This window comes from Phoxinus phoxinus (assembly GCF_949152265.1).
Source record: "Phoxinus phoxinus genome assembly, chromosome: 11".
Taxonomy (NCBI): Eukaryota; Metazoa; Chordata; class Actinopteri; order Cypriniformes; family Leuciscidae; genus Phoxinus; species Phoxinus phoxinus.
The window spans coordinates 34980379-35005975 of NC_136886.1; the positions used below are offsets into that span (position 1 = coordinate 34980379).

The 25597-nt window shown below is 43.1% G+C and overlaps 2 protein-coding genes across 3 annotated transcripts in view; one reads left to right on the forward strand and one right to left on the reverse strand.

Annotated features, from left to right (window-relative positions):
- Positions 1 to 6216, forward strand: part of lyl1 (LYL1 basic helix-loop-helix family member) — an 8351-nt gene extending 2135 nt beyond the window's left edge. For both annotated transcript variants that reach the window (XM_079627369.1, XM_079627370.1), the window contains exons 2-4: positions 991 to 1474; positions 4057 to 4151; positions 4842 to 6216. In XM_079627369.1, coding sequence (XP_079483495.1) covers positions 1083 to 1474; positions 4057 to 4151; positions 4842 to 5311 — 957 coding nt within the window. In that variant the 5' untranslated portion in view covers positions 991 to 1082 and the 3' untranslated portion in view covers positions 5312 to 6216. The remainder of the gene's footprint in view (positions 1 to 990; positions 1475 to 4056; positions 4152 to 4841) is intronic.
- A 6705-nt stretch (positions 6217 to 12921) lies between these two features.
- LOC307006341 (GTPase IMAP family member 8) lies at positions 12922 to 25489 on the reverse strand. Its single transcript, XM_079627217.1, has 6 exons — positions 25381 to 25489; positions 22175 to 22722; positions 20123 to 20432; positions 17551 to 17619; positions 16696 to 16961; positions 12922 to 14836 (listed from the first exon to the last, which is right to left on the reverse strand). The coding sequence occupies exons 1-6, from the start codon at positions 25397 to 25399 to the stop codon at positions 14048 to 14050; spliced, it is 2001 nt and encodes a 666-aa protein (XP_079483343.1). The 5' UTR covers positions 25400 to 25489; the 3' UTR covers positions 12922 to 14047.
- Between the last annotated feature and the right edge of the window lie 108 nt (positions 25490 to 25597).

Consider the following 25597-nt stretch of genomic DNA (forward strand, 5'->3'; position numbering starts at 1 on the left):
TGCCGGGAAGAGATAAGACGAGGAAGATGCAAGACAAGATGAATGTAGAGCTGTTGGTGTCGTTGGTGTCGGAACATAAAGAACTATATGACAAACGTGCCAGCGACTACGCGGGGTATTTCTGTTTTACATTAAGCGCCATCTAATGTCAGGGAATTAATTTGCATGTTCACTCGGCTCATCGTCAGCGAAAATCGCTTGGGTGTGAACACAAAAAACGCGTTGAAAAACGCTGACGAATAATGCGCGCGATATTCGTCCCGGTGTGTACGGCCCTTTAGGCGACTGCGGCAAGGAACCAAAACTGCATCAGTGACAGAATGGAGAAAAACCTTGTGAGAAACCAGACTCAGTTCTCCTCAGTTCTCCTCAGTTCTCCTCAGTTCTCCTCAGTTCTCCTCAGTTCTCCTCAGTTCTCCTCAGTTCTCCTCAGTTCTCCTCAGTTCTCCTCAGTTCTCCTCAGTTCTCCTCAGTTCGCCTCAGTTCTCCTCTGGCCAACGAGCGGACAGTGTATGGTCAGGGTTCAGGCAGCACTACAGGCCTGAAGTCAGATTAAAGCCCCGGTTACAGCATTCCCAGAGCACAACTATCTCATATGCAATCACCATGGACCAATTGTAGTTCAAAAGTGTTTAAAGTCATTTGGAGTTGGTTTCAAGAGTTTCCGGAACTTGTCGGAAAAGTTCACTCCCCTTGTTTTGACCCAATTTTGTTCAAAATTACATCACCTGTTTATTCTGTATACCAGGGCTTTTTATTATTTTCTTTACGTTTTGTTTTTGGCCTTTTTGTGCCTTTTATTGGATAGGACAGTAGAGATTTGACAGGAAAGCGTTGGGTAGAGAGAGGAGGGAAAAGGATCGGTACCTTGAGCTGGGCAGTTGTGCTATATACCAGCGCTAACCACGAGGCTATTGGCGCCGACCATATCTGATTTATAATATCATAATGTGACTTCTCCCTTTTGTTAACTTAACATTTCTTGTTTAGGTCCTAAAAGAAGCGACTCAATCTGCAGACCTCCACATGAGCAGCGATGAGCAGAATCTGAGATCATCAGGAGAACTCGTCAGTCTCGGGTCATGATGGAGAAAAGCGTCACACCACCCGTCTCACCGCCCGCCAGTCCTGCTCGTACGGGATCGCCCGACGCTGACGCGACCCGTGATGCCGAGAGCCGTACAGACGCGACTGAGCCGGAGGCCGCCGGACCCGAGCCGGATCCGACCACGCCTCCCCGGGGTGCCCTTCAGCGCACGTCCTCGATCTCCTCGACATCAATCCCTCCCAACGTCCCGGTGATCAGCCTGGCTCACAGCAAGCCCCCCCTGCCCCCGATGACGGCCCTGCACCCGGTGCCCCCCCCCCTCCGGCACGGCTCGGTGGAGCTGAGACTCGCTCACCTGTCCGGCGCTGGACCCCCGACGGCCCTCCTGCCGCCAGCCTTCCTGCACACACACCCCTTCATCAGCAGGTCAGCAATCAAACACACCATTATTACCAGTTCAATTCCTTTATATGACAAGAAGAAAGAGTGAATCCCAATGGGATCCCAATCCACAAAACTCAGTGGATCCCAATGCTACTTTTATACTGTGTTCACATAGCCTGACTTCGTCATACTCATATTCTAGGCAGAATGTGAGTCTGATACTGATGCAAAGGCTTTGATTATGAGGCGTGTCTTAACCGAACCAGGAAAAAAAAAACTCTGCACTCAATTGGATAGACCTACAACCAATCAGAGCAACGCAGTAAGTGACGTATGTTGAGCGACGCATAGTTGTCCACAGAGCTCAACTGCACGCACGCTGGAAGAAGTAGTAAATTAATGTGAAAACGATCTGTGCCGTTGTTGTAAAAAGAATTTAAGAATTCGCGGTGTACTTACAAGCACGAATAGCATTTTTCAAATCTTCTCGCATTTGTCGGCCCTGTCTCAACTTTATAACACGGTTGCAATGCGACTTGACTGATTTTAAAAAATGCAAAGACGACGAAAGAGACCCGGCTGAAGAAGCGTGTTCATCTGAGGCTTAGCCACCATCGGAGTCAGCTGATAAATTAAACTTTTGCCGAATCCCGTAGGAAGGACGGCACACACATCTTTCCGATCGACAAATGCCTTGATTGCGGTTCTCTGTTCATCTTTTAAAATGAATGCGCTGTCGATTTCTTTTATAACAGACGCGATAGCGGAATCTAAACATCTCAGTCCTCCGGATGCAGTCGTCTTTGTGGACAACCAGTTCAACCCAACCGCTCTTTACGTAACCGCAGATCATCTGTCCATCATCGATTAAAGCCCGCCCTGGCAATTTGATTGACTCGGCCTTCTGGGAGCCGAGCATAATTACTCCTCAACGGATCGTGTCCAGAGCGAACTTCCCGACCACAAAAAATTTTGTGGGCGGGGTTCGGGCCGGCACCCAGGCTAGTGAAAACACCAAACGCAAATTTTATTATTTGCGCGAGTAGATTATATACAATGTCAATGCAAATGACAAATCTGATAAAGACACAAAAACTGGGGATTCCCTCAATACTCCAGGATTCCCCTGCGGTCAGGACTCTTGGAGTATCCGCAGCACTGCACATTTTAGATGAACACCTGATTCAACACGTTCACCTTCCTACAGTGTTCTGGTGGTGGTTGGTAAATGTTCATCTTCAGTGGCTTTATCGTCCAGCAAGTGAAAATAGCAGCTCACTCTCCCCAACAACACTCGTGACTTTAGCAATCATTCGATGCGGGACGATGTACGCGTTAATAGCAATGGTCTTGTTGAGCATCAAACTAATGAACAATCTGGTCTGATGTGATGTTCTCTTGTAGACCAGCGACCTCCCTTAGTCTAATGGCCTGTATACACCTGGCATTAAGAAGTATTTTGGTGGATCGGATCACAAGTGAACGACACTAAATACAGTAAACACAGCTGTAAATGGCGTCTAAAACACTTCTAGCTTGTCCACTTTCACCACTTCCAGAGGGGATCGAAAACACATTTTGCTTTCGTAGTGTAAACACTCATGTGATCGAATGCGTTCGAACAGCCACTAAAGACTCTCCGTCTACTGATCTAATGCGTAATATTATGGGAAGCGCGCTAACCAGACGGGATTTAAACTCCCAGCAATTTTGCTTTTAAAAGACTTCTAATAGCCGTCTGCTAAAACAAGTTAAAATTTTGACTGGAAGTGAAAATTTACTTACAAATTGAGCTTGGGATGTTTTTCCCCTATCCCCTTTAAACCAAACTTGGGTCTCCAGCTGACAAAGCCCAGCAAGCAATATCCGTCATTTCACCTTCTAGATTAACTACAGTCCGGCTGTGAGAGTGACACATCTCGCAAGTTATTTTGGCAAAATCGACATGTAACCAAATTTAAAGTTATTTTGGCTTGAAATGTGTCACTCATAGCCGGACTATATCGGGTCTGTAGTTAATCTAGACGGTGAAATGACAGATATTGCTTGCTGGGCTTTGTCAGCTGGAGACCCAAGTTTGGTTTAAAGGGGAAAAACATCCCAAGCTCAAAGTTCTCTCAGCATTCCTGATCTCTCACACGACACAGCGTTCGGCGGGTCTTGTGTCTGTCAGAAACTAAAGCTGATGCTCTCTGTGTGTTTCTCATCTCCGGCGCGTTCATATGTAAATTGCGTGAGCTTATTCGTCCACTAGATCGAAAGATCTGGAAACACACATACATTCACCCGCCCATGGAAGAAATCAGGACAGAAGTGAAAGTGGACAAAAGAGACGGATTAAAACTCCAGCTGTAAACGGGAATGTGTCCCTCGTCTACTTGTGATCCGATCCACAAGCGCATCTTAACACCAGCTGTAAACAGAGCCTGAGTTTCGTCATTAAGCAGCACAGACAGAATAAAGTCCGATCTATCTGAGATGTGCGGCTTTAATGAGGACAGAACAACAGCCGTCACGTTTGTCCAATCAGTGACAGACGTTCATCAAACGCTCCAGATTGCTTTTATAGATTTCTTTTCCTCAAGTTGTCTCCTTATGTGCAGTGTTTTCTCTCTTCCCCTCAGCTCTTTCCTCGGGCCGTCTGGAAGCTTCGGGATCTTCAGTAACGCTCGTGTGAAGAGACGCCCGTCCGCACACTTCGAACTGGACCTCAGTGACGGTACATCATTACACTTTACATCAGTGGATGTCTTGTGTTCAGCGTCGTCATTAGGGGTGTAACGATACCCTTATGTCATGAGTCGATACATATTGTGATACTCCAAGACATATGATAAAAGGATAACAAAAAATATATTGATTAAAATGTTAAATTAGGTTTTACATTGTGTGTGTAAATGATAGTCTTGGACTTGGTGCTGGAAACCCAAAGCACAGGACAATAGTGACACCAGAATAACAATATTCATGATTCTGAAGCTGAAAATGCAGAATTATTTTAGATGAATATGCTTTCACTGTCACTGACTAGATATATTTAAAATAATGTCGGACACTTTTTACTGGTAACATCAGACATTTGCCATTATCAGGACACACAAATATTCCCCCATTGCATTATTATTAGTGCTGTCAAATGATTAAAGTATTTAATCGCGATTAATCGCATTAATGTCATAGTTAACTTGCGATTAATTAAAATGAGAAAAAATAATGGGACAAAAAGAAATCAAGAGACATTTAGAATAGATAAAAATGTGTGATTAATCGCGAGTTAACTATTACATTAATGCGATTAATCGCAATTAAATATTTTAATCGTTTGACAGCCCTAAATTATTCACATATTTTCACAAGGAGTTCACAAATGTTTTCCTGCAACTGTATCTCACATGTGGTTCTCCTTCAGGTCCTCCTCAGAAGTTGGCCCGGCGTGTCTTCACCAACAGCCGCGAGCGCTGGCGACAGCAGAACGTAAACGGCGCTTTCTCCGAGCTCCGTAAACTCATCCCGACCCACCCGCCCGACAAGAAGCTCAGCAAGAACGAGATCCTGCGCCTCGCCATGAAGTACATCGACTTCCTCGTGGAGCTGCTGAACGACCAGACGAGCGATCAGACGGGGAAGAGCTCGGCGGATCCGGGTGGGGGGAAGGAGGAAATCGAGGATTTGGGAAACGGCAGCTCCCCGTCTTGCAAAAACAGAGACTCTGTGGACTCCACGGTGGTGTCGTCGGGATCCAGCTGCTACGGGGACACGGACAGCGAGGAAAGCTCGGGTCCTCGAGCCTGCGGCGCGGAGACCAAACGCACCGGGATCACGGAGAAGAAGGTTCAGGAGCAGATACTAGCGGTCACAGCAAGCACTTACCAGCGGTGACTGAACCTCAAACTAACACACTGGATGTGGGTGTTTATCCCTCGACGCGTATAAACCATGGACTGTGTAGAAATATGGACGTGACGTCACCCGTGGTGTTTCTGAAGAGCGTTTTTGAAGCCTAAAGTGGGCGGAGCCGGCCGTCGCCATCTTGGCAGCGTCACTCCCGGATAAACGAACATGTGCAGCGAGGCGGATTAGCTGAGGTGACGCTAACACGCAGCAGACAAACGGCTAGTAGTGACTATCCACCTGTCACTCGAATGGCCACGCCCTTAATTATGCAGAACTTTAAGGCTTATAAAAAAATTCACTCTCCTCACAGTCGTCATGAAGGGCAAAATTAGCTATAAAGACCAAAACCACTTTTTGCACCAGACTTTAAACGTGTTTTCTGCTGTAAAGTTGGGCATTTTATCACTTCTGCAGCCGGTCTCTAGTGGCCAGTCGATGAACTGCAGGTTGAGTCTCTCAGGAAGGACGCCGCTTGGTAAAAACATTGACATTTTGTGTGGAATTACAGCGAATTTACTTTGTTAAATTCATGGCTTGTGTTCCTGGTCCATGTGTCACTTCTCCATTTAATTTCCTCTCTCTGATATTTCGAGGAATAAATAGAGTGTGTGGGTTCCTCACATGCGATCGCGGGTACCGCAAACTTCACATCTACCACAGTCTCAACAAGCACTGACTGGATTATTTAATAATGTGTTGAACTGAACTGAAGACATGAGTCTGGTAGAAGAACTAATGATGGCAGCTCACATCCATGATCCACATCACACTGGCTTCTGGAGTCTCTGGAGTCTCTGGATGTTTGGATGATGTAAAGCTCCTCCGAGTTTGGAAGTTGCGATTATGTGGCTTGCGTTCAATTGATCTTGATTTGAATAAAATAAGTTTCAGATTTCTTTCTCTCATTTTCACTTCCTAATAAACACAGGAAGCTTTTAGCGCTAGTGTAAGACAATGACGAGGGAAGGATGAGCATTAGGTGTGTCTCTGAGGATGATGGGAAATGGCTAAATGAGTGTCTTTATCAACAGAACACAAAATACACTCACAAAAACACAAACTTACTACTATTACATCCTACTATGTTACCTTGGCTAAAGTTGAATTTGTGGATCACATACTGTAGGAGAGGGATCAGCATGAGCCAAAAAGGGTCAAAACATGGATCAACACCAGTGTGTTCACATTCCCTGAGCCCTCGGATCTTTTTACTACTATATGCTCTGTTTTGGTTTTTAAAGAAATATCGGCCAATGGGGTAAAAAAAAAAAACTTAATTCAAAGCAAAATGAGTATTTTTCTGACCTCATTGGCAGATATTTTTTCTTGTTTTAAGCATAAACATAAACTTAATTTTTCTTTATTTTTTCCGGAAACAAGACTCCGTAAACCATTAGAATATCGTAAGCCATTTTGCTTCTCAAGTAAATGTATCATAATTTAAAAATGTTTAGATATTTGTCCTGGAATATGAGACGAAAAATTTGACACTTAGCTTTACAATGAAATTCAAGTGCAACTCCTTGCGGTAAAATTGTACACGCGTACAAGCAGTTTGGGGAAAGTTACTTTTAAAAGAATGCATTACAATATTGCGTTACTCCCTTAAAAAGTCACTCATTGCATTACTTAGTTACTTTTTGAGAAAAGTAATGCGTTACGTTACTTTTGCGTTACTTTTTTCCCCACCTGGGCTGGGCTTGTTTTTTTATAACACAAAAGCTCTATTTTTGGGCAAATGTAAAGATCCTTTCTCACTAAAAGTGAAATAATAATCCTCCGGCTGAAGGACATGTGTACAGTAGAGGAAAGCACACAAGCAAACCTTTCTATCTCTCTATAGTCATTTCTGCTTATTAAACTGAATCATCGAAGGTCAGAAGCAAGTACAATGGTCAATAAAGTGAGATTAAATGCATAAAAATGTATGTTTTATTTAACATATTTAGTTATTGGAGGTTTGCACAGTATTCTAATTCTGCATTTCACTGATTTTATTCATTTTGAGGAACATTGAATCTTTTTTGTGCAAGTGAGATGAGTAAATGCTCACATTTAGTCTAGAACTACAATAAACATCATGTACACACACACACACACACACACACACACACACACACTTTGATTTGTCTCAACATGAGGACAGAAGAGCTGTCAGTCAATAAATGGGAAAACAAAGTAACTTGCGTTACTTATTAGAAAAAATAACTCCGATATTTTGTTGTAAATTTTAACAGTAATGCGTTACTTTACTAGTTACTTGAAAAAGTAATCTGATTACGTAACTCAAGTTACTTGTAATGCATTTCCCCAACACTGCGTACAATACAAAACACTGAGTAAAGATAACTCACAACATGCAACTCAACACAGCGGCAATAATTAGGACAGAGCGGTGGAAAGTGTGTTGCTCAATCCCATGTGTATAAACAGCCGATGTATTGCACAGTCCCATGAGCAATGGAAAAATACTGACCAAGAACTTTATTTTCTGCAGTGTTTTGATTAAAGGTTATGAGGCACTTGTTATTTTTCATGGAATATAGCAAGATTTACTAGTGCATATCTTAAAAAAAATCAAGTATTTTTTTATTTCATGTTGACTTTAAGCAATGCTTCAAAGAGTCACATGTTCACAATCTCAACTGATGCTGTGAAACGTTTGTTTTTCTGTATCGGCGTCACTTATTGTGGCCCTCGTCAGTCGTCAGATGGGATTAGGATTTTCCAAGATTTTCCATCATGACTGCTGGGACAGGAAAATCATTTTGTTTAAAAAAAAAGGCCGTCCTGTGGCCGGATGCAGTTTATCCATGACAGAATCATGAGAATCCGAGCGGGATGGAAAAACTGACGCTGTTCAGCCGTGTTGTGTTTTTCCCAGTGCAGCTGTGGCAGTGTGTGTGTGTTCGGGGTCAGAGGTCATCTGTGGGTATCTGACTGTGTTTGTCTCGTGGGATCAGGTGTCAGGAAGCATCTACAGTTGCTGCTGTCTCATCGCCAGCCAACAGACTTCCTGACGTGGACCACGAGTTATGAAAAGATGGGAAGAATGAAAAAGTGAAAATCATCCTCTCCGTTTCACCCATCCGCCACACACACTCCTGCGGCCCGCGTGCAGGAAGGCAGACTTGTGTAACGCTTGGTTGAATGACACGCCACAAACACCCGCGTGTGTCACATGACGGGACGGTTCAGGGATACGTGAGGTTTGAGTGTTTCCCGTCTCTAATACCGAGGCCTCTGGGGGGCAGAGAACTGGTGTGTGTGTGTGTGTGAGACGGTGAGATAAACCCCCTGATGCCCCTGGAGCAGGGCATTATGGGTACCACACCCGCTCGCTGGCACAGTGCTCGGCCACCTGCAGTTTCATCACGCTTGCAGTGGTTATGACATCCCTGATGACACTGAGCACTTCCTCTGGCCAAGGAGACACACACACACACTCTCACACACACTCTCAAGCATTGTTACCCAACCGGGGATTCGTGACATTGTGACAGATATTGTGTAAAACTGAAGAATAAAACTCTTAAAGAGGTCATATGAGGATATTTTAAAGGGGACATATCATGAAAATCTGTCTTTCCCCGTGTGTAAGTGTGTAATCGGGTCCGGTGCTTCTACCAACCCAGAAAACGTGAAAAGTGAAACCCAGTAACTTTGTTCTGGTGAGCCTTTCTCTGCAAGCATGTCAAACAATAAATTCATCAGATTTCTCTCCCCTTCTGACGTATGAAGATGATCTTATTATAATATTACCGGCCCATAATCTACACGTTTATAATATTTCCGGCCCTTAATCTGCACGTTTATAATATTTCCGGCTCTTAATCTGCACGTTTATAATATTACCGGCCCTTAATCTGCACGTTTATAATATTCCCGGCCCTTAATCTGCACGTTTATAATATTACCGGCCCTTAATCTGCACGTTTATAATATTACCGGCCCTTAATCTGCACGTTTATAATATTACCGGCCCTTAATCTGCACGTTTATAATATTACCGGCCCTTAATCTGCACGTTTATAATATTACCGGCCCTTAATCTGCACGTTTATAATATTACCGGCCCTTAATCTGCACGTTTATAATATTACCGGCCCTTTATCTGCACGTTTATAATATTCCCGGCCCTTAATCTGCACGTTTATAATATTACCGGCCCTTTATCTGCACGTTTATAATATTACCGGCCCTTAATCTGCACGTTTATAATATTACCGGCCCTTAATCTGCACGTTTATGATATTACCGGCCCTTAATCTGCACGTTTATAATATTACCGGCCCTTAATCTGCACGTTTATAATATTACCGGCCCTTAATCTGCACGTTTATAATATTACCGGCCCTTAATCTGCACGTTTATAATATTCCCGGCCCTTAATCTGCACGTTTATAATATTACCGGCCCTTAATCTGCACGTTTATAATATTACCGGCCCTTTATCTGCACGTTTATAATATTACCGGCCCTTAATCTGCACGTTTATAATATTACCGGCCCTTTATCTGCACGTTTATAATATTCCCGGCCCTTAATCTGCACGTTTATAATATTACCGGCCCTTTATCTGCACGTTTATAATATTACCGGCCCTTAATCTGCACGTTTATAATATTACCGGCCCTTAATCTGCACGTTTATGATATTACCGGCCCTTAATCTGCACGTTTATAATATTACCGGCCCTTAATCTGCACGTTTATAATATTACCGGCCCTTAATCTGCACGTTTATAATATTACCGGCCCTTAATCTGCACGTTTATAATATTCCCGGCCCTTAATCTGCACGTTTATATTATATTCCCGGCCCTTAATCTGCACGTTTATAATATTCCCGGCCCTTAATCTGCACGTTTATAATATTCCCGGCCCTTAATCTGCACGTTTATAATATTACCGGCCCTTAATCTGCACGTTTATGATATTACCGGCCCTTAATCTGCACGTTTATAATATTCCCGGCCCTTAATCTGCACGTTTATATTATATTCCCGGCCCTTAATCTGCACGTTTATAATATTCCCGGCCCTTAATCTGCACGTTTATAATATTCCCGGCCCTTAATCTGCACGTTTATAATATTACCGGCCCTTAATCTGCACGTTTATAATATTACCGGCCCTTAATCTGCACGTTTATAATATTCCCGGCCCTTAATCTGCACGTTTATGATATTACCGGCCCTTAATCTGCACGTTTATAATATTCCCGGCCCTTAATCTGCACGTTTATGATATTACCGGCCCTTAATCTGCACGTTTATAATATTACCGGCCCTTAATCTACACGTTTATGATATTACCGGCCCTTAATCTGCACGTTTATTATATTCCCGGCCCTTAATCTGCACGTTTATAATATTCCCGGCCCTTAATCTGCACGTTTATAATATTACCGGCCCTTTATCTGCACGTTTACAGTATTACCGGCCCTTAATCTGCACGTTTATAATATTACCGGCCCTTAATCTGCACGTTTATAATATTACTGGCCCTTAATCTGCACGTTTATAATATTACCGGCCCTTAATCTGCACGTTTATAATATTACCGGCCCTTAATCTGCACGTTTATAATATTCCCGGCCCTTAATCTGCACGTTTATAATATTCCCGGCACTTAATCTGCACGTTTATAATATTACCGGCCCTTAATCTGCACGTTTATAATATTCCTGGCCCTTAATCTGCACGTTTATAATATTACCGGCCCTTAATCTGCACGTTTATAATATTACCGGCCCTTAATCTGCACGTTTATAATATTACCGGCCCTTAATCTGCACGTTTATAATATTACCGGCCCTTAATCTGCACGTTTATAATATTACCGGCCCTTAATCTACACGTTTATAATATTACCGGCCCTTAATCTGCACGTTTATAATATTCCCGGCCCTTAATCTGCACGTTTACAATATTCCCGGCCCTTAATCTGCACGTTTATAATATTACCGGCCCTTAATCTGCACGTTTATAATATTACCGACCCTTAATCTGCACGTTTATGATATTACCGGCCCTTAATCTGCACGTTTATAATATTACCGGCCCTTAATCTGCACGTTTATAATATTCCCGGCCCTTAATCTGCACGTTTATAATATTACCGGCCCTTAATCTGCACGTTTACAATATTCCCGGCCCTTAATCTGCACGTTTATAATATTACCGGCCCTTAATCTGCACGTTTATAATATTACCGGCCCTTAATCTGCACGTTTATAATATTACCGGCCCTTAATCTGCACGTTTATAATATTACCGGCCCTTAATCTGCACGTTTACAATATTCCCGGCCCTTAATCTGCACGTTTATAATATTACCGGCCCTTAATCTGCACGTTTATAATATTCCCGGCCCTTAATCTGCACGTTTATAATATTACCGGCCCTTAATCTGCACGTTTATGATATTACCGGCCCTTAATCTGCACGTTTATGATATTACCGGCCCTTAATCTGCATGTTTACACACACCAGCCGACATTTGGTTCCTCAAGCGACGACACAAACCGGTTGTAACGTGATGGCAGAAGATCCAGCAAAGCATGAAACTGTTCTGTGGTCGAGCGCAGACGAGCACTGGACACTATTGACCAGAACATGTCAGCGCTGTCTTATAAACACCTCAGGAACTGTGGACACTTGTGTAAGAGTTCAACATGATGATGAGATGATCAGTGTAACTCCACAACAACTACAGAAATGTCTCCACTAACATCCAGAAACTCTTCCTGAGTCTCTCCGTAAAGCTGCACTCGCTACTGGTTATTCTGGGATTCTGGACGAGTGAGATCGACCAGTTCTGTTATTGCCGGAGTTTCTGAAGCTCCGCCCTCTTCTGAACGGAGGCGGAGCTACAGCTCATTTGCATTTAAAGCGACACACACAAAATGGCGCATTTTTGCTTACACCCAAAAAGAGGGGAAATTTGACAAGATATAAGAAATTTCACAGACACATTCTGGGGACGCCAGAGATTTATATTACATCTTGTGAAAAGGGGACCAATATGTAACCTTTAAAATTTAATTATTTAGTTTATTGGGTGTAATAGAATAGGTAACAGTGCTTTAATGTTCAAAAACAGCTTCTCTATTCCCAGTCTGTCTGCAACGCTCTGATTCCTACAAAGCCCCTCCTTCTGAAGAGCCCAGAGTGCTCTGATTGGCCAGCTGACCTGGTGCGCTGTGATTGGCCAGCTGACCTGGTGCGCTGTGATTGGCCAGCTGACCTGGTGCGCTGTGATTGCCCAAACACCTCAAGCGTGTGTTGGGATTGAACGCTCCTTACCATAATCAGTTTTCAATGCTTCTAAAGCAACTGTAGCACATGTACAATACACCAGTCAATTGTTTGGACATCGGTGGCTAAATTTGTCTCATGTCATAATTATAAAAACCTTTGACTGAAATCATACTGAGGATTAGTTTTTGAGACAAATGCAAATAATTGTGCTTGCATTCGAGTTGCATTAGAATACTAAACTGTTAATTGTATAAAACAGAATCAGCTGAGCATCGACAGCATTGGAATGCAAAGTTGAGAGAACATCCATCCATCAGAAGAAACTCAAATATAAAGTTTTATGTATAATTTTATTAATTTTTTGGTCACTACATAATTTCCAATCCAAAATGAATCTTTTTTTATATAAATAATATTATTACTGCATAATATGCAATGCAAATGTCCTCTTATCAGGACAAAAAAATTTCTCTTTCAAATATGCTTATATTTCTGTTTAATATATATTTTAATAAATATATATGAAGTGTGGAGAAGTTAAGATATACATGTGCATGTTCAAATTAACAGTTTTATGACAATATACATATTGCTTTGTTAGGCTGGAACACATCCAGTGATAAATTAGTGTCCTTTCAAGAAACAGACATTTAATTTTTGGAGCACATTCATTTATGGTTACAGAATTGAAAAAAAATGCTAATTTAGAGTGGCATGTAAACATTTAAAGGTGCAGTGTGTAATTTTTAGCAGCATCTAGTGGTTCGTTTGCGAATTGCACCCAACAGAAGTTACGGTGGCCGACAGGAAGTGATGTCGTCGTCTGAGACAGCAGAGTAGCCAGTAAAGCAATGAGGTTTCTTTACAAAGATCAATTAATAAATTAGGTTTACTTAATTATTCAGTAAAACGATGTTATTGCGAATATTATTGTTACTTGTTCATCATTGTGTCAGTGTTTTATTCGCTGACTTTAGCTTTAGCTTCTTATCATGAAGAACAACATAGTGACGAAACGCGTTTGTCCGTTCAGGGCCACCGTAGAAACATGTCGATGTAAGGAGGAGACCCGCGGTGTGTGTAGAAACATGTGGATGTAAGGAGACCCGCGGTGTGTGTAGAAACATGTGGATGTAAGGAGACCCGCGGTGTGTGTAGAAACATGTCGGTGTAAGGAGACCCACGGTGTGTGTAGAAACATGTCGGTGTAAGGAGACCCGCGGTGTGTGTAGAAACATGTCGGTGTAAGGAGACCCGCGGTGTGTGTAGAGAGAAATGCCTCATTCTAAGCTAATAAAAACATAACGGTTCATGAAGTAAGGTCTTTATACACCACTGAGAACATAGTTATGTGTATGATATTGCATTTCTGTCAACAGATCCTCCTAAATATTACACAGTGCACCTTTAAAACACAAAACTAAAAGATGAATATACAGCATATACAGATATACAGAATCACTCTGTCTTCTGTTTAACGAGTCTCCGCCTCCCGACCTCAGTGGCCACAGAGCCCAGCGCGGCTCCCACAGCGCCCCCTACAGCTCCGGCGAGGAACAGGCCCAGCACCGCGCCGGTCAGCGCTCCGGCGAACAGCAGCTTCGGCACGCGACTCGCGCCCGCCCTCGTGGTCTCCCACACGGAGCGCAGCAGCGAGCGGTCGGGAGCAGACGAGTCCAGACGAACGCTCTTCTCCATCGCCGCCGCCTCCTCTTCCTCGCGCACGGCGTCCAGCGAGCGAGACGACTGGCTCAGTCGGTCTCTCCTCACACTCCTCACCTGGGTCACCTGGGTCTCCTGGGTCTCCTGGTGAAGCGAGATGCTGTAGAAACTCCCTCCGCTCTCCTTCACCGTCTGCTTCACCTTCTCCAGGAGCTCGTTCATGTTTGTCGGTCCGGCCGTGAGGATGTGGTAGCGGTCTCCGCAGCTCTGCACCAGCTGCAGCATCTCGGGCCGCTGGGAGCTGAGGTACTCCTCCACCGCCTCCACGCCGCGCGGTCCCTTCGGAAGCCGGTCGGAGCGTGTGAAGAGGACGATGGTGTGCCGGCGCACGGTCTCGGGGCCGAACGCTCCCTCGAGGGCCTTCAGCGCCGGGAGCTCGCCGCGAGTGGGCCGGTCCAGGGGGACACAGAGCAGGAACACGTGAGGGCCCGGGGCCGACAGGGCCACACATGAGGAGATCTGGGCTTTCACCTCCTCTGGAGATCTCTCCGACTGAAACCAGTCCGGCGTGTCGATCACAGACACCTGAGGGAGACACAAGAGGGTTAATCACATCAATCCTAGTTTACATTTCAAATAATGCAGTGTCGGCCCTCGGTTGAAATCGCGTTCTGGAGAAGTGGGATTAAAACTCAGGCTGTGTTTACAGCTGGTGTTAAGATGCGCTCGTGGATCGGATCACAAGTAGACGAGGGACACATTCCCGTTTACAGCTGGAGTTTTAATCCGTCTCTTTTGTGCACTTTCACTTCTGTCCTGATCTCTTCTATGGAGGGTCTATGGGAAGGAACATGTGTTTTTTCAGATCTTTCGATCTAGTGGACGAATAAAGGCAAGTTCACACTACAGGATTTTAAAACGTCGGGCTGAACTGTGCAGTTCACACTACATGACTTGCTCTCTGTGAAATCAGGAGTGTTCAAGTTGTTGAGCTGTTCACACCACACGACACAACATGATCGATCCACAACAGGAGGTAACTCACTACACGAGTTGACAACAACTATGTCACCCTACGATTATATCTTGTCTACAAACCACGTTTTGTCACGAAAAATCATGCGATAAAACGAACCGGAAATGACGCAATACAGCATGCACGCCACTACCCAGCGAAGAAGAACACAAGTACACAACATGCGAGTCTTTGTTTGAATATGGACGTCAGACAGAAATGTAATATTGATGATTTGCTCTGAAAAAAAAAAAAACGTGTATTTTCCTTGTGACCTCAACCCATGCCTTGCTCTGATTGGCTGTAGCTCATGACATCACATGTGGTTGAGTCGTGCGACAGCTCCGGATATCTAGCATGCTAGGTATTTTTCTGGGCTCGGCGACGCGTCTGCGAGCGTCTTTGATGCGTTGTTGGCTCTTTCATACTAACAGATTGGCGAGCGTTCCCCCGCGATTTGCACGCGATAACAACCCGACCTGTCGGCAAGCTCAACGATAAGCAAATCGGGCTTAAAATCCTGTAGTGTGAACTAGGCACAAGCTCACGCAATTTACATATGAACGCGCCGGAGATGAGGAACACACAGAGAGCATCAGCTTTAGTTTCTGACAGACACAACACCCGCCGAACTATGTGAGTGTGTGTGAGAAATCAGGAATGCTGAGAGAACATTGAGCTTGGGATGTTTTTCCCCTTTAAACAAAACTTGGGTCTCCATCCGACAGTTTAGATCCCGTCTGGTTAGCGCGCTTCCCATAATGTTACGCATTACAGGAGATAACTGGAAAATTTCAAATATGGTGCAAAATTTCATTTATTTCAGTAATTAAACTTAAAAGATGAAACTAATATATTATATAGACTCATTACATGCAAAGTAAGATATTTCAAGCCTTCGTTTGTTATAATTGTGATGATTATGGCTTACAGATTATGAAAACACCAAATTAAAAATTAGAATATTGTGAAAAGGTTTTCATAATCTGTAAGCCATAATCAATTATAACAAATAAAGGCTTGAAATATCTCACTTTGCATGTAATGAGTCTATATAATATATTAGTTTCACCTTTTAAGTTGAATTACTGAAATAAATGAACATTTGCACCATATTTGAATTTTCCCAGTGTCTCCTGTAGATCAGCAGACGGTCTTTAGTGACTGTTCACACGCATTCGATCACATGTGTGTTTACACTACGAAATCAATCCGGTGTAATGTGTTTTCAACTCCCTCTGGAAGTGGACAAGCTCAGAGCGCTTTAGACCCAGTTTACAGCTGTGTTCAGTGTCGTCTCCTTGTGATCCGATCCACCGAAACGCTTCCTAACACCAGGAGTAAACCGGGCCGCAGAAGTGTCCACTTCAGAGATAATCAGCGTACGGGTTTAATCTCAGGAAGATGTTTACATGACAGGTTTACTGACCCGCGTGTCGTCCACGAGCGCTCTGGCCTTCACACACTCCTGATCCGCCGCTCTGACGCCCTCTCCATGAACCTCGAACTGCTCTCGACCCAGAATGCTGTTCCCGGCCGCACTCTTCCCAGAACCACGCCGACCCAGCAGAACTATCCTCAGCTCGGGCAGAGAGGAGTCCTCCAGCAGATCAGAGACGGGACATGAGGAGGACACCGGAGACACGGCAGAGAGAGTCTCGAGCGCATCCGGAGCCTTCTGAAAACTGTGGTGGACTGGGACGAGAAACAGAAGCACATCAGCATTAGGACCACGCTTATTTTTGTAAACGAAAACTGAAACTAAGACTAAAACTATTGGTCAAAAAACATTTTCATAACTGAAAAAAAAAATTTATTCAGATGACACGTTACATGTACTTATTATAGTAAATTATGCATAATTACATGCAACTAACCCTCAACCAAACCCTAATCCTATAGTAAGTACATGTAGATAATTAATATCACTCAGTTCTTAAATATATAATTACTCTATAACAATGACACCTTAAAATAAAGTGTAACCCTTTATCTCCACATTTGTAGGTCGCTTTGGATAAAAGCGTCTGCTAAGTGAGTAAATGTACAGTAAATATAAATGTGAATCGTGTGTTGTTCAGGAGAGTGAAACTTTACTAAGAGAATAGATGATGCATTTTCATCTACTGGACCATAAAATGCCCATTCAAGATGGCCAAACACTCAGAACAAACTAATTATGAATGATGTATCATATTTGAACTTGTTGTATGTGTGTGTGTAGTATGCATAAAGATGTATTTGTTGATGAAACAACACTAGTTCTGAGAGTGTTTTGACGCACTGGTGTTGACGAAGCTCTGGCTCTGCTGAAGCTCCGGCTCCTCCAGCATCTGACTGAGAAGAGCTCCCTCTAGAGGTACACATCAACAACACATCTCAGATGAGCAGCATTTCAAACTAACATTTCTCTCGTCATACAACATTTATTCGTAGCATTTAGGTTTTGTGTGAGTAGTTGGATTGGTTCAGGGGTGTCGATCCTGCTCCTCGAGGGCAACGCTCCTGCAGTTTGGCTCCGGCACAGAACACACATCTCTGTGCAGTGATCCCGAAGAGGAGTGTGTGTGTCCCGTACAACAACTCATGCTTCACTATCACAGTACGATGCATCATTTAAGAAATCATCTATAGTCACGACTGTTTCCCGAAACCGTATTGTCGTAAATTGGTCGTTCAACCGCGTTGGTTAATGAGTAATAACGTCTGTTAATGAATCTGTTTTAGATCGAATTAATGCTTTATGTTTTGCTATAGATTACAGACATGACATCTGAGGAATATTTCTCATGTTTCTCAGTTATTTTGCTTTATTTCCAGATTCAATCATAGTCTCGTTCTTACACACTAGAGCTTGTTCGCACTAGCCAGGTTCTACCAGACTCTCGTAAATCTCATTTGTACAGAGCCTCTCTCCATTGACAAGCGTTAACTTCCTTGTAGGCGGTCCTCTGTTGAAGTTTAAAACTATTGGATCTGCCCAGAGCCACTCTGGATCTGCCGTAACCAATCGCTAACGTTTGGTCGTGACGTATGACGACTCAAACTAGCGCACGACTTCAACGTCATCGTTCTCAGACACTCCCTCTGTTCGCTGATTGGACCGGTTAAAAATTGACCGGAGAAAAACCAAGAATACACCACGATCCCAGACGTAGTTCTGAAGGAAAATGAAAATTGAGCGAAAGTACGTAGGAGGGCGGAGCCAGGCTACGGTCGCACATGCGCACTCTTCAAAAACTACGCTTTAAAGGACAAGTTCGGTATTTTACACTTAAAGCCCTGTTTACAGATCGTATCTGATGAAATAGAATGGTTAAGATTCAAATTTGGACACATGCTCCTGTCCCGAGAATTTTAGGTTTATTTCGCTTGGTTGTCTATGTGCACTGGAACATTCCTTCCTAAAACACATTAAACTTTCGTTTACAAAGACGTGAAACTCACCGAGTGGTCAGGGGTGTTCACTGATATGCGCACTCAAAAATCGCTGAAAAACATGCTTTCCAACATGTGTTATACCATTCGTTGTAAAACTGTGGACCTATTTTTCCAAACGCGTCACACCCGTGATTCTTCCGTTGAGAGCTTGAATAATAGACACTCCAGCCCAGTAGGCGGCGATAATGCACCTTGGCCAATTCCAAGCAAACCAACAACCCCATTTCCGTTTCCCGCGGCGGAGTAATACCGTACCTCACACAGCGAATCCAATACAAGTCAATGGAGTAGGACAAAAACCACGATAAAACCTGTTGGAAAGCATCTTTTTTAGCGATTTTTGAGTGCGCATATCAGTGAACACCCCTGACCACTCGGTGAGTTTCACGTCTTTGTAAACGAAAGTTTAATGTGTTTTTAGGAAGGAATCTTCCAGTGCACATAGACAACCATTGTGGGGGGAAGCGAAATAAACCTAAAATTCTCGGGACAGCAGCATGTGTCCAAATTTTAATCTTAACCGTTCTATTTCATCAGATACGATCTGTAAACTGAAGGATAACACATTTATTAAATGTTTAATTTAGGAAACTGCAAAAGTGAAGAGACTAAATGTTTAGATCAGCTGCGAAACTTCCAACAAGAGAGTCCGGTCATTCCTGTTTTCTGTATTTGTTAGATTACTGACACTGTCCTTGGAGCTCCTGCCAGCCCTGTTCTCGGGTCTCAGCGTTTGAATAGTTATGCTAACTGGGTCTAGGGCAGGTTCCAAACCTGTAATACTTCATTTCTCATCATAATGTAAATCCTTGCCCCTAAAGTATATAAATTGAAAGAACACTGTTACAGTTCAGACTAATTTTGGACGAACTTGCAGCCGCGCTCAATAAAGAAGAACTTCTGAACGCGATCCCAACTGTCTCACTGGTCTCTGCTACGATCAAAGAAAACTTTACAACAAAACAGGGCTTTAAGTGTAAAATACAGAACTTTCCCTTTAAATCTCTTGACAAACTAAAAGACGTAAATGACTTGTATGTATTCTACATAAAAGACACAGATTGCACTGAATGTAAGCTTGCTTATTCTGCTCAAGATAATGATTTATTGAGTCACACGTCATGCAAACATGTGTTTCTTCTAACCACAGGTGGAGATCTGTCGCTCACACACACAACTCTGCGACGCTGTGTGTGAATGTTCGTTGGAACGATGGTTTCGGGAAACGCCGACTCACTGAACTGCTGATAACGACAGAACTTGCGACCATAGTTGGCTAACGAAGCTTTCGGTAAACACCGGCTTGATTGGTTGGTTTAAGTGTGTGTAACTGGGACCGGAGCTCAACTCTGCTGGAAAGGCCCTTCAGGAGCAGGACGGGACACGTCTGCAGTAGTTCTGCTGTATTTCTGCACCTTTGGTGAGTTTGAAGCTCGGGCCTCTCTCCAGAAGAGCATGTTTGCTGTGTGTTTCTTCATTCTCCCGCTTCTGTGACTGAAGTCCATTGATCAGGTGTCTCTCAATCACTCCATCGCTTACGGTTTCCTCGGTTTGTTTGTCAAATGTGTTGATCTGTGTTAGTTTTCCTCCGTTCCACGTTGTGTCTCTTCCTGCACTGAGCTTCATCTCTGTTTTCTCCTCTTCTTTCTCCAGGACGTCTTTCCCAGGTTTCTCCTCTTCCCTGAGCTGGTGGAATCCTCCGTTCCTCTGGACCATCTGCTCCACCTGAGACACGAGAAACTAGGTGAACATGTCTCAAAATCATACAATTTGTACTTTGTCATAATACATCATCCCTTCCATTACAGTGTGACCCTTAAGTTCATCTAAAATAAGTCCTTTTTTTATTTCAGCATCAAACGCATGTTACCATCTAGATATACATGTGTTGATCCTGATTAGCTTGGTCAGATGTCTTTGATTGGGGTTGAAGCTAAACTCTGCAGGGCAGGATTTGAGGAACCCTGAGCTTTTGGGAAGTGTAGGGGTGTCCAATCCTGCTCCTCGAGCGCCAACACATCTACCTGGCAACAGTGAGCCTGGAGGACTTGATTGGCTGCAGTAATCAGCAGCCATATACAGTCAAACCAAAATGTATACAGACACCTTCAACATTTCTCACATTATCACAGTTTATTCGCTATAGTTTAGAAAACGATAATAAAATATGAGCAGAACTCAGTTGATATTTCACAGGTTTTGTCCATCCTTCTGTCAGGCTGTTTACACGGAAACGGTCTGAAGAGAAAACGCAGAAGTGGCTTTGCGTTATCACTTTTTATTCTGCGTTTAGACGAGCGTTATGGGGGGAAATCTGTGTGCATATGGTGACGCAAAAGTGTGTGAAATTGGATGTAGTGTGCACTGCAGGCGGCTAGGTGGCGATGTGGAGCACTGACAGTGAAAGAGCCGCTGACACAGTTTTTCATGTTTAATACGGTAAAGCTGCTGCTTTAACCCTCGCTGCTCTTCGCGTGTTGCTCAAAAATGACAGATTTTTTTATTTTATTTTTCAATGAAATTAATGCTATATTTTAGTTTGATAATGTTTTGTTATGTTCCTGTACTGGTGCATGCCTGTGACGTAAACGCATACGCGACGCCTTCACTGTCTAGCAGACTTTTGCGTTTTTACCCTGTAGACGGGAACGCGACGGTGGAGCGTTTTTAAGATTTCCACTCTGGAGGGGGTTTCAGTTTTTTGCGTTTTTAAGCCCCAAAAACGCCGTCGCCGTGTAAACGAAAGGCACATCCGATAAAATATTTTTACGTTTTCACCCGCGAGCGTTCTCGTGTAAACAGGGCCTTAGACTCTCACACATGAATTATGTTGAATATCTGTCAGCTGTTAAATTTAACTACACAACTAGATTGTCGAGTTTAGCTCAACAAATTACCAAGCAATGCTTCATTTAGTTCAGTGTGTGTGTAAAAAGAGCATTAGCAATTAAAGACAAAACACTTCAGCAGAACATGACCAGCTCAAAGTGTCTGAATAATTTCTGGTCCCAAATTTGTATAAACTTTACTGGTCGTCACTGTATGAAGAGTTTTTTGGTATAATATGTCAAGTCACCTTCATTTATATAGCGCCTGCTGCTTTAAACAATATAGATCGTTTAAAATCAGCTTTACATGTTTTAATAGGATATTCAAGTAACAGAGACTTTACAGCAGCTATTTCTGTTATCTCGTTCTTACTGAAAACAGAAAACCCTTAATGCGCTCCGGCCGCTCATTCGCACAACAACAGTGTTTGCTGCTCGAGAACGCATGAAGCAGGTTCTTTCAAAAAACACCTGTAGCCCCGCCCCCAGCACCTCAGCTTCAGCTTCCTCCGAACAAACACTCTCTGATTTAACTGTTTATTGGTTAAATTTGTTTAATTGAGTTGAATCGGTTATTATCAGTAGCCATATTTGTAGGAAGATGCTAATCCGCTTCCAGCCGGACACCTGTAGCCTCACCTTCTCCAGTAGAGAGACGACTTGCGTTCTGTCGTCAGATCTGCGGTTCCTGATCACATGACAGTGTCCTCGGCACCTCCTCACCACCTCCCGAAGCCCCTCCTCCTTGCTCAGGTACTCGTCCAGACTGCGGTCCATCAGGTACTCTCCACAGGTGAGCAGCACCAGCGTGTGACCCAGCACCGCCTGCCCGAACATGTGCTCCAGCTGATCCGGGATGCGCTGCTCCATCTCCGTGAACTCCCCGATGGGAATGAGGAAGAGGAAGATGAAGGGTCCAGACGCACTCAGGCTGAGGGAACGCCGGGTCTCCTTCTGGATGTCGGCCTCCAGCTCCTTGCCCCGCCAGTACCAGCGAGGGGTTTCCACAACACACAGCCGCCGGCCCTCGGAAAGCCCTCGCCGGATCTGGCTCACACGGGAAGAGGCCGGAGATCCCACATCCGAACTCTGGCGCAGGAGTGTGTCCGCCGTCAGGGTCTTTCCACAGCCGATGCTGCCGACCAACACCAAACACAGCTCAGAGAGGGAGCCGCGAGGACCGATGCCTGGAAGACAGAGACAGGACATCAGACACTACAGCCGCGTTCCACCGCAGGAACTTTCCCTAGGGACTATTTAAAACAGTAATATCCTATACTAAACCTAAACCAATCTTGACAAACTATATCATTTGAAAGCTTACAATCTCTAGTTTTCAATTGTGGTGACTGATTTTTAAAATTAATGACAGAGGAGCCGTAATTTATCAATTTGCAACAAGAATATGTTCATACTCCTGAGGCGTGTTCAGACCTTTATTTTGAAATAGTGATGAACATGAAAAATCATGAAAGAATGGTAGAAACCTCAGTTTGTTTTCATGCCAAGAGTTCAAAAGATCGCATCCATTAAATTCTTTTAGAAAAAAAGCTCTGAAAATGTTTTAAATATGAAGAAAACAATAATAGATTCAGCATTAGTGATGTGGCGGCGAGCTATAATGCACATACGTGATCTTTTGTGTTTCTTAGAGGTTCAAAATCTGCCAAACTTCCAACACTACTTCTGAATAGGACGTCTACTTCATAAATTGTATAAAAATTGTAAAAATAATGGTTCAGACTCAAACCACATATGGAAATGGAGGCGCCCTTATATGGGCAGTAATGTCCACTAGTGGAGAAGTGTGGTACTGCGCACAAACTAAATCTCACTGAACGCTCATCTTCTGAGATATCAACCTAACATTTGAAACAACTTGTTCAGATTTTTGCAGAGTCCTCCAGGTTTTGAAAATATATATTTTATATAAAATATCAATAATTAAATTTTTTATGTTGTACATTTTCATAAACTCAAACTTCTATAACTTTTTTTCTGTTTAACTGTCTTAATTTATTTCAGTTCTACAAAAATCTGCCAAGTGTCTTCTTTAAAACAAGACCAATCTTACATCTATATTCCAAAGCATTCTTGAATTACAACCATTTAAGTTCGAAATGTGCATTTTCATGTCTATTAAAAAAAAGGGGGCGCTTGATCAGGGGCTAAATGAAGGTACGGGTAAATATTTCCCTCTCCAAAAGTCCCTGCTTGCGAGGTCGTACTTTTTCAAAGGTCAGGAACTTTCAGGGATTGGATTGGGCGCTGAACATGCTAATTGGTTGAGTTCATGCTTCTATACACATTCATTTGAGCCAATCAGCTGAGCTATAGATGTCAAGGGACTATTAACTAATGAATGCAGTAAAATGAAACCAAGGCAACACTGGTGGGCTGATGACATCACACGAACACAGTGTCAAAGGCCCGGTTTGCTCCTGGTGTTAGGAAGCGTTTCGGTGGATCGGATCACAAGTGAACGACACTGAACACAGCTGTAAACTGGGTCTAAAGCGCTCTGAGCTTGTCCACTTCCAGAGGGGATTGAAAACACATTAGGCTACACCGGATTGCTTTCGTAGTGTAAACACTCATGTGGACGAATGCGTTCGAACAGTCACTAAAGACCGTCTGCTGATCTACAGGAGAAACTGGAAAAATTGGAATATGGTGCAAAAGTTCATTTATTTCAGTAATTCAACTTAAAAGGTGAAACTAATATATTATATAGACTCATTACATGCAAAGTGAGATATTTCAAGCCTTTATTTGTTATAATTGATTATGGCTTACAGATTATGAAAACCTTTTCACAATGTTCTAATTTTTAATTTGGGGTTTTCATAATCTGTAATCCATAATCATCACAATTATAGCAAATAAAGGCTTGAAATATCTCACTTTGCATGTAATGAGTCTATATAATATATTAGTTTCACCTTTTAAGTTGAATTACAGAATTAAATGAACTTTTGCACCATATTTGAATTTTTCCAGTTATCTCCTGTAATGCGTAACATTATGGGAAGCGCGCTAACCAGACGGGATTTAATCTGTCGGATGGAGACCCAAGTTTGGTTTGAAGATGAAAAACATCCCAAGCTCAAAGTTCTCTCAGCATTCCTGATTTCTCACACACACACACAGCGTTCGGCGGGTGTTGTGTCTGTCAGAAACTAAAGCTGATGCTCTCTGTGTGTTTTTCTGTCAAGAGCTTATTTGATCTAGTAGATCGAAAGATACAGAAAAAACACATACATTCACCCGCCAATAGAAGAAATCAGGACAGAAGTGAGTGAAACTGGACAAAAGAGACGGATTAAAACTCCAGCTGTAAACAGGAATGTGTCCCTCGTCTACTTGTGATCCGATCCACCAAAACACATCTTAATACCAGCTGTAAACAGAGCCATAACCGTCACACACACATAAGAGCACTTTAAGAGACTATCACACTGAGAAAACTAGGAAATATAAGTGTAGTAACATCATAAATGTTATGAAGGTTCACCTCAAAAAGAAAAACATTTAATTTACAGAGTTTCAGACTCTACTTTTAGGTTTATGTGATTAATATCTTGTGTTGAATCTTGTGTTGACATTACAACATATGGGACACCTGTCAGTCCAGTTACACAGCATTCAGCAGAACACACACACACATTAGTAATCGAAGTTATAACTTACACTAGATTAGTTAAATTATTTAATCCATTTGTTTCCGTCCTGTTTCAAGAACATTTAATAAAATGACTCATTTAATGAAACGACGAGTCATATTAAAGCGCTCACTGTACTGTGGGAGAACATGAACACGAGTATGAATGAGAATTTAATCTTACCCTGATTAGAGAGATCCATGTGTGTGTGTGTGTCAGGGAGGTCAGAGTGATCCAGGCGTGAAGCGTCTCTGTGTGAGAGTGAGGAGACCCGTGTCCCGTCAGACACACCCCTCGTCTCTTCTCCTGCAGTTTGGGTGGAGGAAGGATCCTCGGCATGCGTGTGAATCACTGATGCTGCCGCACCCAGAACAACTGGTTTGCTGGGATTCAATGTTTC

What these genes read in the sequence shown, in the direction of transcription:
- LOC307006341 (XM_079627217.1), bottom strand. An exon ending in GAGCTTCAAACTCACCAAAG is followed by an intron (nt 17,620 to 20,122) that starts GTGCAGAAATAC and finishes GTGTACCTCTAG; the next exon opens with AGGGAGCTCTTCTCAGTCAG. An exon ending in CGCTCGTGGACGACACGCGG is followed by an intron (nt 14,837 to 16,695) that starts GTCAGTAAACCT and finishes TGTCTCCCTCAG; the next exon opens with GTGTCTGTGATCGACACGCC.